General features: G+C 37.0%; 1 protein-coding gene across 1 annotated transcript in view; it reads right to left on the reverse strand.

Annotated features, from left to right (window-relative positions):
- The window catches only part of CFAP44 (cilia and flagella associated protein 44), a gene marked incomplete at its 3' end in the record, with an annotated part of 117,712 nt that overhangs the window by 78,549 nt on the left and 25,572 nt on the right, over positions 1 to 13,591 (reverse strand). The window contains exons 13-14 of the mRNA XM_007453147.1: positions 11,162 to 11,371; positions 10,428 to 10,538 (exon numbers count right to left, since the gene is read on the reverse strand). Coding sequence (XP_007453209.1) covers positions 10,428 to 10,538; positions 11,162 to 11,371 — 321 coding nt within the window. The remainder of the gene's footprint in view (positions 1 to 10,427; positions 10,539 to 11,161; positions 11,372 to 13,591) is intronic.

Below are 13,591 nucleotides of genomic sequence, written 5' to 3' on the forward strand. Positions count from 1 at the left end.
CAGTAAATTTATTCAAATTTTGAAGACTGATATTTATGTACAGTATGCATATATGTATACAGAAACATGACATATATATTATGTATATACACATATATGCATATATACATATATATGCATGCCATGCCATTTTTGCTAGGTAACTAGAAAACTTTAGAATCATCTAAAGAGAAAATGCTGTGGTTTTCTTACATATACATTTATTTATAGACTTCAGCCCCAAAATGAATCAAAGCAGCGGAATATATGCCCTATAGGAATAAGGAGCTTTAATACTTCTCTACCACATTTTATAGATTTTATTTCCTTTTCTCATCAAGTGAAATTCTATAAAAGGAAACTCATTTTCTTTTGTATTACACCTTGATTAATCTTTTTATTTACAACGTGACTAGATAAATCAAGAGGATATTTTATGAAGGTCATCTAAATTCCACTAAGCAAATTAAATTAATTGACAAGGGTTGGCTGGGTATTTGTGAAGTACTACGAAGAACTCCATTGTTATTGTTAAGAACTAGACATTTACTCCTTATTAAATTAACAGATTCAATTGACAAATCATAGTTAATGTAATAGTCACCCACTTGGTTATACTCTGTAATTACTCTATATGACAAAGTTACTAACATTGGAAAAACTACCAATAAGAACCAATAAGAACTAGCTAAATCAAAGCCCCTTCATTGTGGAGAGCATTTTTTCAAATTTTCAAGTAGTGCACTCAAAAATACATTTATTAAGCTTTTATCACTTGAGTAATATTGCATTCTGGGGATGAACTGAAGTGTATCATTTCAATTTTCCAATTTGATAATTAGTAAACATACTCTCCCCATGATGAAAAATATTGAATATTTTAATTCTCATAACTTTAAGAATATAGCAACTATTAATCTTGCCATTCTTTTTGATTCATTAATCTCTCTCAAAAATTGAAAAAATCAGTCTACCCTTGTCTTGTTATTCAAGAAATGATACAAGTTGGATGCTAATATTGCAAGGTTAGATAATGGATCCCAAATATTTTAGATACTAACAATATATTCTAAGTGATCTTCAGTAAAATACACTTCCTGAAATCAAATATTTTTAGGGAATAACTGCTTGCCACTTATTATGGACTAAATATTTGGGTTCCTCCAAAATCCATATGTTGAAACCCTCTGTGGAGGTGGGGGCTTTGGGAGGTAATTAGATTTAGATGAGGTCCTTAGGGTGGAGCCCCCATTATGGGGCTAGTACTTTTATAAGATGAAGAGACCAGAGCTCGCTCGCTCTCCATGTGAGGAATTGGCAAGAAGGCAGTGATCTGGAAAGCAGGTAGAAGGCCCTCACTATGAATCTGACCATGCTGGCATCTGAGCATGCTGACCATGAGGCTGATCTCAGACTTCCAGCCTCGAGAACAGTGACAGTGTTTGTTGTTTAAGGCACCTAGTATATGGTATTCTGTTATAGCAGAATGCCAGACTGATAAAACACTCATTTATAAACATCCTATTCAAGGCTAATTTGCAAACTTTTGTTCCTGATTGTCTGATGCTTTAGTTCTTGATTACCTAGAATCTATTTTACACGTATGAACATATCAATCACCCCAAAGTATGCTTAAGCAGAGTGAATGTTTGCAAATATAAAATGACATTTTCTAAGAATTTAGGCATATACTAGGATGTGACAACAAATTTGATAAAAAGTCTGTTTCTGTGGTTGTCCTTGCAAATGTTGAAATGGAAGCAATTGTAAAAAATAAACTTTACAATAAACAGAAATAAAAAAGGCAAAAAAGATAAATATACAGAAATTTGTTGCTTTTCTATATACTAATAATGAACTACCAAAAAGAAAAAGAAAACAGTCCTTTATAAAATCACATGAAAAAGAATAAAATACCTAGGAATAAACTTAACCAACGAGGTAGGAGATCTAGACTTTGAAAACTAAGACATTGATGAAGTTGAAGATACAAAGAAATGGAAAAAATACCCCATGTTCATGAATTGGAAAAATTAATACTCTTAAAATGACCATACTACCTAAGGCAATCTACAGATTTAATGCAATGCCCATTAAAATACTGATGGCATTTTTTGCATTTTTCACAGAAATAAAACAAATAATCCTAAAATTTATATGGAACCATAAAAGACACTGAATAGCCAAAGCAATCTTGAAAAAAAAGAACAAAGCTGGAGGTATCACATGCCCTGATTTCAGACTATACTACAAAGCTACAGTAATCAAACACTATGGTACTGGCAAAAAACAGACACATAGGTCAATGGAACAGAATAGAGAGCCCAGAAATAAACCACACACTTATGGGCAAAATTAATCTACAACAAGAGGCAAGAATATACAATGGTGAAAATCGTCCCTTCAATAAATGATGCTGGGAAAACTGGACAGCTATATGTTAGAGAATGAAACTAGAACATTTTCTCACACCATATACAAAAAATAAACACAAAACGGATTATAGAGCTAAATGTAAGACCAGAAACCATTACACTCCTAGAAGAACACATAGGCAGAACACTCTTTGACCAAAACCATACAATTTTTTTTGGATCTGTTTCCTAAAACAAAGGAAACAAAAGCAAAAATAAACAAATGGGACCTAATTAAACTTAATCTTTTGCACAGCAAAGTAAACCACTGACAAAAAGACAACCTACTAAACAAGAGAAAATATTGGCAAATGACATGACCCATAAGGGGTTAATATCCAAAATATATAAAGAGCTCATACAATTCGATATCCAAACAAAAAACCAATTTTAAAAATGGTCAGAAGACCTGAATAGACATTTTTTTAAAAGAAGACATACAGGGCTTCCCAGGTGGCGCAGTGGTTGAGAGTCCGCCTGCCAATGCAGGGGACACGGGTTCGTGCCCCGGTCTTTACTGAGAGCTAGAGGATAACGGAGCAATGCCTTCAGAATTCTGGAAGAAAATCATTTCTCACCTCATGTTTTGTACCCAAGCTATCAGTGAAGTGTGAGATTAGAATGAAGACATTGTAGGGAGTTGCCTGGCCGTCCAGTGGTTGCGACTCGGTGCTTTCACTGTCAGGGCCCGGGTTCAGTCCCTGGTAAGATCCTGCCAGCCGTGCAGCGTGGCCAAAAAAAAAAAAGAAAAGAAGACATACAGATGGTCAACAGGCATATGAATAGATGCTCAACATCACTAACCATCAGGGAACTGCAAATCAGAACCCACAATGAGATATCATCCCACAACTGCCAGAATGGCTATCAACCCAAAGACCATAATTAATAAGTGTTGGGGAGGATGTGGAGAAAAGGGAACCCTGGTACAATGTTGGTGGGAATGTAAATTGATGAAGCTATTATAAAAAAACAGTATGGGGCTTCCCTGGTGGCGCAGTGCTTGAGAGGCCGCCTGCCGATGCAGGAGACGCGGGTTCGTGCCCCGTTTCGGGAAGATCCCACATGCCGCGGAGCGGCTGGGCCCGTGAGCCATGGCCGCTGAGCCTGCGCGTCCGGAGCCTGTGCTCCGCAAATGGGAGAGGCCACAACAGTGAGAGGCCCGCATAACGCAAGGAAAAAAAAAAAAAAAAAAAAAAAAAAAACAGTATGGAGGTTACTAAAAAAGCTAAAAATATTACTACCATATGATCTGGCAATTCTACTCCTGGGTATATATCCCCAACAAAACAAAACCCAAAAACACTAATTTGAAAAGATACATGCACCCCAATGTTCATAGCAGCATTATTTACAACAGCTAAGACATGGAAACAACTTAACTGTCCATCAACAAATGAATGGATAAAGAAGATGTGGTATGTATATACACACACACACACACACACACACACACACACACACACACACACACAATGGAATTTTACTCAGCCATAAAAAAGAATGAAATTTTGCATTTGCAACAACATGGATGGACCTGAACGGTATCATGCTTAGTGAAATAAGTCAGACAAATACTGTATGTTATCACTTATATGTGGAATCTAAAAAATGAAACAAACTAGTGAATATAACAAAACAGAAACAGACTCACAGATATAGAGAACTAGTGGTTACCAGTGGAGACAGAGGACAAGATACAGGTAGGGGATTAAGAGGTAAAAACTACTATGTATAAAATAAACAAGCTACACAAATATATTGTACAGCATAGGGAACATAGCCAATATTTTATAATCAATTCAAGTGGAGTATAATCTATAAAAATATTGAATCACTATATTGTACACCTGAAACTAATATTGTAAATCAACTATACTTCAATAAAAATAAAGTTTAAATAATAAAAATAAAGGATTTCCCTGTGGCGCAGTGGTCAAGAATCTGTCTGCCAGTGTAGGGGACACAGGTTTGATCCCTGGTCCAGGAAGATCCCACATGTTGCAGAGAACTAAGCCTGTGTGCCACAACTACTGAGCCTGCACTCTAGAGCCCATGAGCCACAACTACTAAAGCCTGTGCACCCTACAGCCCACATGCCGCAACTACTAAGCCCACACACCACAACTACTGAAGCTCATGAACTCTAGGGTCCATGTGCTGCAACTACTGAGCCCACGTGCCTAGAGTCCATGCTCCACAACAAGAGAAGCCACTGCAATGAGAAGCCTGTGCACCACAACAAAGAGTAGCCCCCACTCGCCGCAACTAGAGAAACCCTGTGCAGAGCAACGAAGACCCAATACAGCCAAAAGGAAAAAAGATTAAAAATAAATAAACAATAAAATATCAATACTTCTAAATAGTCCATAGGTCAAGGAAATCAAAATGAAACTGAGAAAATATTTTCAACTGGATGATAATAAAAATACTACATTATCAAATCTTGTGGGATACATTAAAGCCTACAGCTTTATAAGGTACACATAAAGATACATACAAAGAAGAAGAATAAAATATAAATATCTGTTTCATGAAATTAGGAAACAAGAAAATAAACCTTAAGACAGTAAATGTAGGATTGTACTAAAAGAATATAACTTAATAAAATAAAAAACAAAATAAAATCAATAAAGTGAAAAGTTCCTTGAAAATACTAACTGACAAAACTCTAGGAAGATTAAGCAAGAGGAAGGGAAAAAAATGACCAGTATAAAAAAATGAAAAGGAAACATCATTACAGATCCTGGACATTAAGAATATTATGAAAATTACAGACCAAAAATTTGAAAATTCAAAGGAAATAAACAAGTTCCCTAGGGGGGAAAAATGTACTTACCAAAGTTAAATCAAGAAGAACACATCTGATTGGAACCACAAGAGACCCTGAATAGCCAAAGCAATCTTGAGAAAGAAGTCAAAGCTGGAGGCATCACACTACCTGATTTCAAAGTATACTGCAAAGCTACAGTAATCAAAACAATATGGTATTGGCATAAAAACAGTCATAGAGATCAATGGAACAGAATAGAGAACTCAAAAATAAATCCACGTATATATGGTAAATTAATTTATGACAAAGGAGCCAAGACTACACAAGGGGGTTAAGACAGTCTCTTCAATAAATGGTGCTGGGAAAACTGGACAGCCACAGGCAAAAGGATGAAACTGGACTACTATCTTACACGGTGCACAAAAATTAACTCAAAACGAATTAAAGACTTGAATGTAAGACCTGAAACCATAAAACTCCTTGCAGAAAACATAGGCAGTAAGTTCCTTGACCTTGTCATTGGTCTTTGCAATGAGTTTTTGGATCTGACACCAAAAGCAAAGGCAACAAAAGCAAAAAAAAAAAAACCAAAAACCAAAACGAAACAAAAACAAAGTGAGACTACATCAAAGTAAAAGAGCTTTTGCACAGCAAAGAACTCAACAAAATGAAAGGCAACCTTATGAATAAGCAAAAATATTTATAAATAATCTATCTGAAAAGGGATTAATATCCAAAATACATAAAGAACTTGTACAACTCATTAGCAAAAAAAAAGCACAAAGAATCCAATTAAAAAGGGGGCAGAAGATCTGAACAGACATTTTTCCAAAGAAGACATAGAGACAGACAACAAGTACATTAAGATATGCTCAACATCACTAATCATCAGGGAACTGCAAATCAAAACCACAATGAGGGGCTTCCCTGGTGGCGCAGTGGTTGGGAGTCTGCCTGCCAATGCAGGGGACACGGGTGCGTGCCCTGGTCCGGGGGGATCCCACGTGCTGTGGAGCGGCTGGGCCCGTGAGCCATGGCTGCTCAGCCTGCACGTCCGGAGCCTGTGCTCCTCAACAGGAGAGGCCACAGCGGTGAGAGGCCCGCGTACCGCAAAAAAAAAAAAAAAAAAAACACCACACAATGAGATATCACCTCACACCTATTAGAATAGCTATTATCAAAAAGACAAGAAATGTTGGCTGAGATGTAGAGAAAAGGGAACCCTTGTGCACTGTTGGTGAGAACATAAATCAGTACAGCCACTACGGAAAACATTGTGGAGATTCTTCAAAAAATTAAAAATAGAACTACCACATGATCCAGCAATCCCACTTCAGGGTATTTATCTGAGAAAATGAAAACATTAACTCGAAAAGATACATGCACCCTCAAGTTTATCACAATATTCTTTACAATAGCCAAGATATGGAAACTACGTGTTCATTGAAGGGTGAATGGATAAAGAAAATATTCCGTTGCGATTATATGTACACAATGGAATATTATTCAGCCATAAAAAAGAATGAAATCTTGTCATTTGCAACAATATGGACGGACCTTGAGGACATTATGCTAAGTGAAATAAGTCAGGAAAAGAAAGACAAATATTGCATGATATCAATTGTATGTGGAATCTTTAAAAAAGAAAAAAACATTAGGCACAGAAAACAGACTGGTGGTTGCCAGAGGCAGGGGCTGGGTGATGATAAAATGGAGGGGTTGAAAATGTACAAATTTCCAGTGATAAAATAAGTCATGGGAATGTAATGTACAGCATGATAATTATAGTTAATAATACTGTACTGCATATTTGAATGTTGCTCAGAGTAGATCTCAAAAGTTCTCATGTTAACAGATGTTAACTAGACTTATTGTGGTGATCAGGTCACAATGTATACAATTATCAAATCATGTCGCATATCTGAGACTTATTTATGTCTATTATACTTTAAAATTTAAAAAGAAGAACTATAGTCATTAAAGGCATTGAATTAATTTTTTTAAAGCACCTCAAAAAAAAAAAAAACCTATGCTCTGATGGCTCTACTACCAAGTCTGCCAAAAATTCAAAATTCTAATATATTACAAATTCTTCAAGAGAATAGAGAGACTATTTTACAACTCATCTTAGGAGATGAAAAAAACCTTAATAACAAACTTGATGATGAACTATGATGACAGGAAATATTATCCAAATCTTTTTTATAAACATAGATGAAAAACACTAATGTTAGCAAACTGAATTCAATGACACATGAAAAGTTTGCTAAGTCAGCTAGTTCAAGACAACACAGAGAAACCAGTACAGCCACAGCTCTAAGAGCCAAGACAGCAGGAGAAGGGAAGCTAGGTGAGGTGAGATGGGCGTTCTCTGCACCTCTTTCTCCTAAGGGCATTGGTCAACTTACTGCATGGGACCTAGAAGGCAAACAGAATGTAGTGTTCTAGAGCTTTAGGCATTCTCTCAGAGATGAACAGACACAAGCTGAAGTTCAAAGTGACAAGAAAGTTAGGACCTGATGGCACATGATACCAGAGAAAAAGGAAATGTAGAAAAAAGGGAGCCTGACATTCTGCTGGGCTTTTGCCTTTAAAACATTTGCACAACCCTAAGCTGCATGAGAACAGGAGTTGCTCATTTCATCCAAAAAGTCACATTATTGTTTACTTACTTTCATTTTTGAAAGATACTACCACTGGGTATAAAATTGTGGGTTGGAAGTTATAGAACTATAAACTGCTAAAAGGAGACATCTACTGAAGAAATTCAATCCATTATTAAAAATCCTCCTACAAACAACAAATCAGGTCCAGAGAATAGAAAAGATCTTTTTTTTAAAAAAAAAAAAAAAGTGGACAGAAATACCTTGATTCCAGACCTGGCAAGGACATTACAAAAGGGGGAAATTATCACTCTGTTATGAATGTAGATGCAAAAATCCTTAATAAAATATTAGTAAATTGTGTGTGTGTTAAAATATAGTGAGTTGATGTGTGCTAGGATGACAAGAAGGAGGTCATTTTAGGCAGAGAAGATCAAGTTCAAAGCTTAATGCATGAAAAAAAAGGGACAAGACAACATAGAGGAAGAGACAGATTTAACAGATGTTTAGGGTGCATAACCAATGGGGGGGCTTGATGAACCACCAAAGCAGGGTGGTTAGAGGTAGGGAAGAGATGGCTCTAAAGATTTTCTGGTTTAGGTAACAGGGAGAATGGTGTTCTCAGAAAAATGCAGGAGGAAAAAAAAACATGTCTTAGAAAAACTCTAATGAATTTCATTTAGACACATCAAAATCAGCCCCAGAAATTCAGAAGATCACCCAGTTCAGTCAATTCTACCTATCTCTTATCCACACAGTCTTTCACACTTTGGTCACATCTTCTCTGGAACACAGCTGTCCAATAGATCTACCTGCCTCTCATTTGGCTCCCTTGTAACTTCTCCACACTGCTGCCTAAGTGATCATGGTAGTGACCACTGCAGATGGAATGGTTCTGTGTGTGATGCAGCTTTATTGGAAACCAAAATAATGAGCAGAAGCTTAATGCATTCAGGAAGGTAGGAGGTCTGACCAGTGAGCTGGTAGGGGCTAACCGCTATTGCCATTTGGACAACTGAAGTGTGCAGTATCAGTTACACATGTTAATTTACTTTCTTCCCTCAGCTTCATTGTAATATAACTGACATAACATTGTGTAAGTTTAAGGTGCATAACGTGATGATTTGGTGCATGTATATACTGTGAGATGAGAGTAATTTACATTAGTAATTCCCAAATAACACTAGAAATATAAGTGCTAATTGGCACCACTGCCTGAAATGACTTTTGAATTGTTTTTTTGTTTTTTGGGGGGGTGTCTTTTCTGCCTTAATTTTTGTTTTAGTTTCTTATTTTGAAGTAGCTATTAATTCATAGGAAGCTGCAAAGATAGTACAAAGAGGTTTATACCTTTTGCCCAGTTTCTCCCATTGGTTACTTCTTTTGCAACAATATCAAAACTAGGAAATCAACATTAATATAGAATGCGTGTATAGTTCTATGTCATTTTATCATATGTGCAGATTCATGCAACCATCCACAATCAAAACATAAACTATCCCACCACTACAAAGATCTCCCTCAAGCTGCCCCTTTATAGTCACACCTACCCCCTTCCCACACATCATTCCCAGCCCCTGAAAAATGCTGGGTTTTTTAAATCTTTGTTATATAGGGAAATGATTGAAGGATGCACAAAATATTATATGTTGTGATACAATAGCTCATGCTTTAACACAGAGCATCCTTTGCAGCTCTTTCCTTCACCTACACAACTTGCAGTCTCCTCCTCTCAACTAACTCACATCACATGTTAACTTCTCCCTTTTTCTTGATATTCCCTTTCTTGATATACATGCTGTATATTCACAGCACGTATTGTCTATACCACTGATACCACTGATAATTTAGTCACCCATTCCCTTGTGAAATCTTAAATAATTCTATCACAGATCAATATAACTTCTTAAACATGTGTATCTTTTTTCCCCTTCAGAAGATACTGTTATGTACTGCTTATTGAATCCATCACCAGGGCCTAGCAAAGATGAAAACAATGAGTATTTGTTAATTTAAAAAATGTTTTTTCTAGGTACTACTATATTTTTACAGCCATTTTCTTTAGAAGAGCTTAAAATAGATTACAGATGTTACCCCCCCCTCCAAAATCCTGACAGTACTTCTAAGCAGTTCATCAGCATTATTATTATGCTGGAACCCTAGTACAGTACCTGGTTTAGACATTCAATCAATATTCAGGTGACTGAATTATCCTATGCTCAAAATTAGGGAAATTAGGGGCATTAAATAAGATTAGTAATCAATACTGAATCACCAATTGTTATTCGAAAAGAGGCAATGGAAGATTCGAAGAGAAAATGGAGCTGGAATGGGAGCTTCAGAAGAGAAGTAAAGAGATTAAACATGAGGACAAGTACACTCAACACATTCTGACATGTTGTGTTTTGGGCTGAAGTCTCCACTGTTGAAGCAAAGTCCGATATAATAGACTAATTCGATTATGGAAGAAGGAGGAGGTAATGGGAGGGGCTTGAAGCTCCTGAGTAATGCTCCACTAGTAAAGCTGAGCAGCTTCCCTGGCCCCTCACAGCAGGACCCAGGAGTGGAGCTAATAATTCCACCCACTATTCTCTATCTACCAGATCACTTCACTATGTAGTAACTGAGATTTAAACACAAAGACAAATAACTACTTACGTGAGAGGCTGTAGACCAGGTTAACTGGCAAACAGGTCCAGGAGTAGTTATATAACCGATTGGCTTATAATCCCTTTCCACTTCAAAGAAGAAGACAGTTTGATCTTTACTCTAAGAAAAAGAGAGACACCCAAATATATATTATTATGAAACATATTGCATACAGTACAAAGAAGCATTTAACAGCTATATTACGCCCACTGTATACGTATACCTACAATGATCATATTTCCCCAGGTTATTCTGGGAACATTCTTGTTTCAAATATTTGCTTCATTTTCCCCATGAGAACACTTGACAAACCATGTTTTCTTGTATGTGTTTCTGAAAAGATGCTCACCATACCTGTATATAAGATTCACAAAAAATTCCACAATGCATATGCTCACCTATTTATGCATAAAGCATTTACATGTTTATTCTCTTCATTTAGGCCAATTCTACATAAGAACATACCTAGGTTATAAAACGTTGATTATACATAAAACATGTTGCATGATTCCCGGTTGAAAATGTTTCTTCATTTAAAATAAGCATTACGACTCAATCTGTAAGAATATTTTTAAATGTCATGCACAGACTACACTGAAAGAGTCTGAATACAAAGAAAACAAAATATGGATATATTCTCAGAAAGGAATATAAGCAAATAAGGCATCATTAAGTAGGAAGACTAATAAGGCAGGGTTAACCACGAAAATTCAATAGGAAACACAAGGAAATCTACTACTTACCCCTGTGGCTAGAACTTCTCCATCACGATCATAAGCTAAAGCAGTGACAGGAGAAGTATGAGGTTTGGAGACCTGTTTCAAACGAATATCTGCATCTGAAACTCTCTTCCGTCCCACAAAAACTGTGAGCCCTTCTGGATCATAAAGTTCAAGAATTCGAACAACGCCATCTTCAAATCCTGCAGTAATCTGTGCTCCACCGTTGCTTACCTTGGACAAAAAAGAAATGCAAGGTTTCTGAAATTAGTTGATTAAGAAAGCTGTACTACATAATAGATTTCTGTATTTTATTTAGACTTAAATTATTTAACTAAATAATTAACTAAAATAAATGTTAATCAATAATTCCTTATACTACTTTCTGGTAACCTCCATCTCTTCTATGACAGTTCCTTATCACTGCAGACCATGAGACAGGTAAACAATGACAATCCAAGCATTCAATGAGCAAAAGTCAGTGGAGCGTCTGTCTACTATGTGCCAGGCACCCATCACCAGCAGCCCAAGTGTGGGCATAAACAGTCTCAACCCCTGTTTTCACAAATTTATGGTCGAGTGGGAGGACAGACATTAATCAACCACACAAATGAATATGGAATTATGAACTGAAATAAGTAAAAGGAAATAAACATTCTCTGAGAGCACACAGCAAAGAAAGATGACCTAGTCTGCAGCTTAGAGGAGAAGTCTGGGCCAGAGATATAAATCTAGCAATGTCTTAATGTACTAAATCTGCTATCTCAGAAGGCATTCAGGAGAAGGGCAAGAGCCTTGGTATTATTTAGAGCAGATTGATCATCCCTGAAGCCAGGCAATTACGAAAATCTTGGGAATAAGAAAACTATATTCAATTCCAACTGAACGTTTATGCAAACATTTACTAAGTGTCTAAATGTACCAGTAACTGTAGTGGCACTGGAAGTACAAAGAAGAATAAGATATGGCGTCGCCATGAAGAACAAACAGTCTGGTGGGAAAGACAGTCAATAAAGCAAGTCATCTGAGCACACTGTGATAAGTGCTGTAAAAGAGGTATATACGCAGTCCTTAAACAAAAACTGCAAAGGAAGAAGTATGCAGCTCTACTTGAAGGTGGGGTCATGGAGGGCTATGCAGAGGAGATGATATCTGACCCGAGCTAAACTGTAAACAATGATGTGCAGTTTTCCAGAAAGGCAAGAGGGTATGAAGAAGGGGCAATTCAAGCATAATGTCCATATGATCATTACTCAGATATAAGGCTTAAAAAAACATTCTATGGACATTGCCCAAGCATCTGAAAAAATGATTCAATTATATAGGCTGTATTTTAAAGAATTTAGGTAACAGTGTAAATAGATTAGGATAAAGAGTGATCCATGTTTGGTAATCTAAATACTCTGTCATTTCTACTTAATCCAGCCTCATCATTTTTCTGCTTCTATTCCCTGGCCTGAGTTCTCCTTCTGGTCTTGACCCCATCATGAAATTCCCCTCCATTCCAGCCACCTCCACATCTACTTTGGGCCTGGAACATTTTCTCTTTGACTTCAACCCAAAACAATAAGGATAAAACATTCCCCAAATATTCCCATGACATTTTAAAAACTTGGCTGCAAATTTTTTGCCATGCCTCTCATGGAGAGGTGGGGTTTAAGTCCCTCCCTCCTTGAATCTGGGAGCGGGGGGCTTGGGATTGCTTCACCCAACCGAGTATGGTACAAGTGACATTATGTGACTTCCGAGGCCAGGTCATAAAAGGACAGCAGCTTCTGCCTTATTTGTTGGAACACTAGATCTTGGAGCCCTGAGCTGCCATAAAGAAGTGTGTGACTGCCCTGAGGCCACCATGCTGTGATAATGACCTCTCCATGTGGCATGGGCTTCAGGTAAGCACTGCTGTTGACTTCCCAGCTTAGCTTAACCTTCAACCCAGGTGCCAGACCTGTAACAAAGAAGCCTTCAGATGACTCTAGGCCCCAACCATTCAAATCTCCCCTACTGAGGCCCCAGATACTGCGAAGCAGAGATAATCCATCCTTGTTGTCACCTGTCCGAATTCCCAAACCAGAGACTGAGCAAACTAAGATGACTGCCGTTTTATGCCACTACATTTGGGATAGTTTATTACACAGCAATAGACAACTAGAACAATGATCTCTAATTTTTTCCATAGCTCTTACCATTATCTAACATATCACATAAATTTGCTTATTTTGTTTTTTCTCTGTCTCTGCCTCCTGTCTCCCACTAGAGTGGGAGATTGATGAGGGCAAATATTTTTTGTTGTTGTTCATTTGCTATATTCCCAGAATCTAGTAAAAGGACTGGCACGTTGCAGACAGGCTGGAAATATATAGAATGAATGAATCAGAGTCAGGCAGAGGACAGACACACAAAGTTCTGTCGGGTAATTACTTTTTTTTTTTTTTTTTTTTTTTTTTTTTTTTT

Source organism: Lipotes vexillifer, unplaced genomic scaffold (assembly GCF_000442215.2).
Source record: "Lipotes vexillifer unplaced genomic scaffold, Lipotes_vexillifer_v1.1 scaffold1319, whole genome shotgun sequence".
Classification (NCBI taxonomy): Eukaryota; Metazoa; Chordata; class Mammalia; order Artiodactyla; family Lipotidae; genus Lipotes; species Lipotes vexillifer.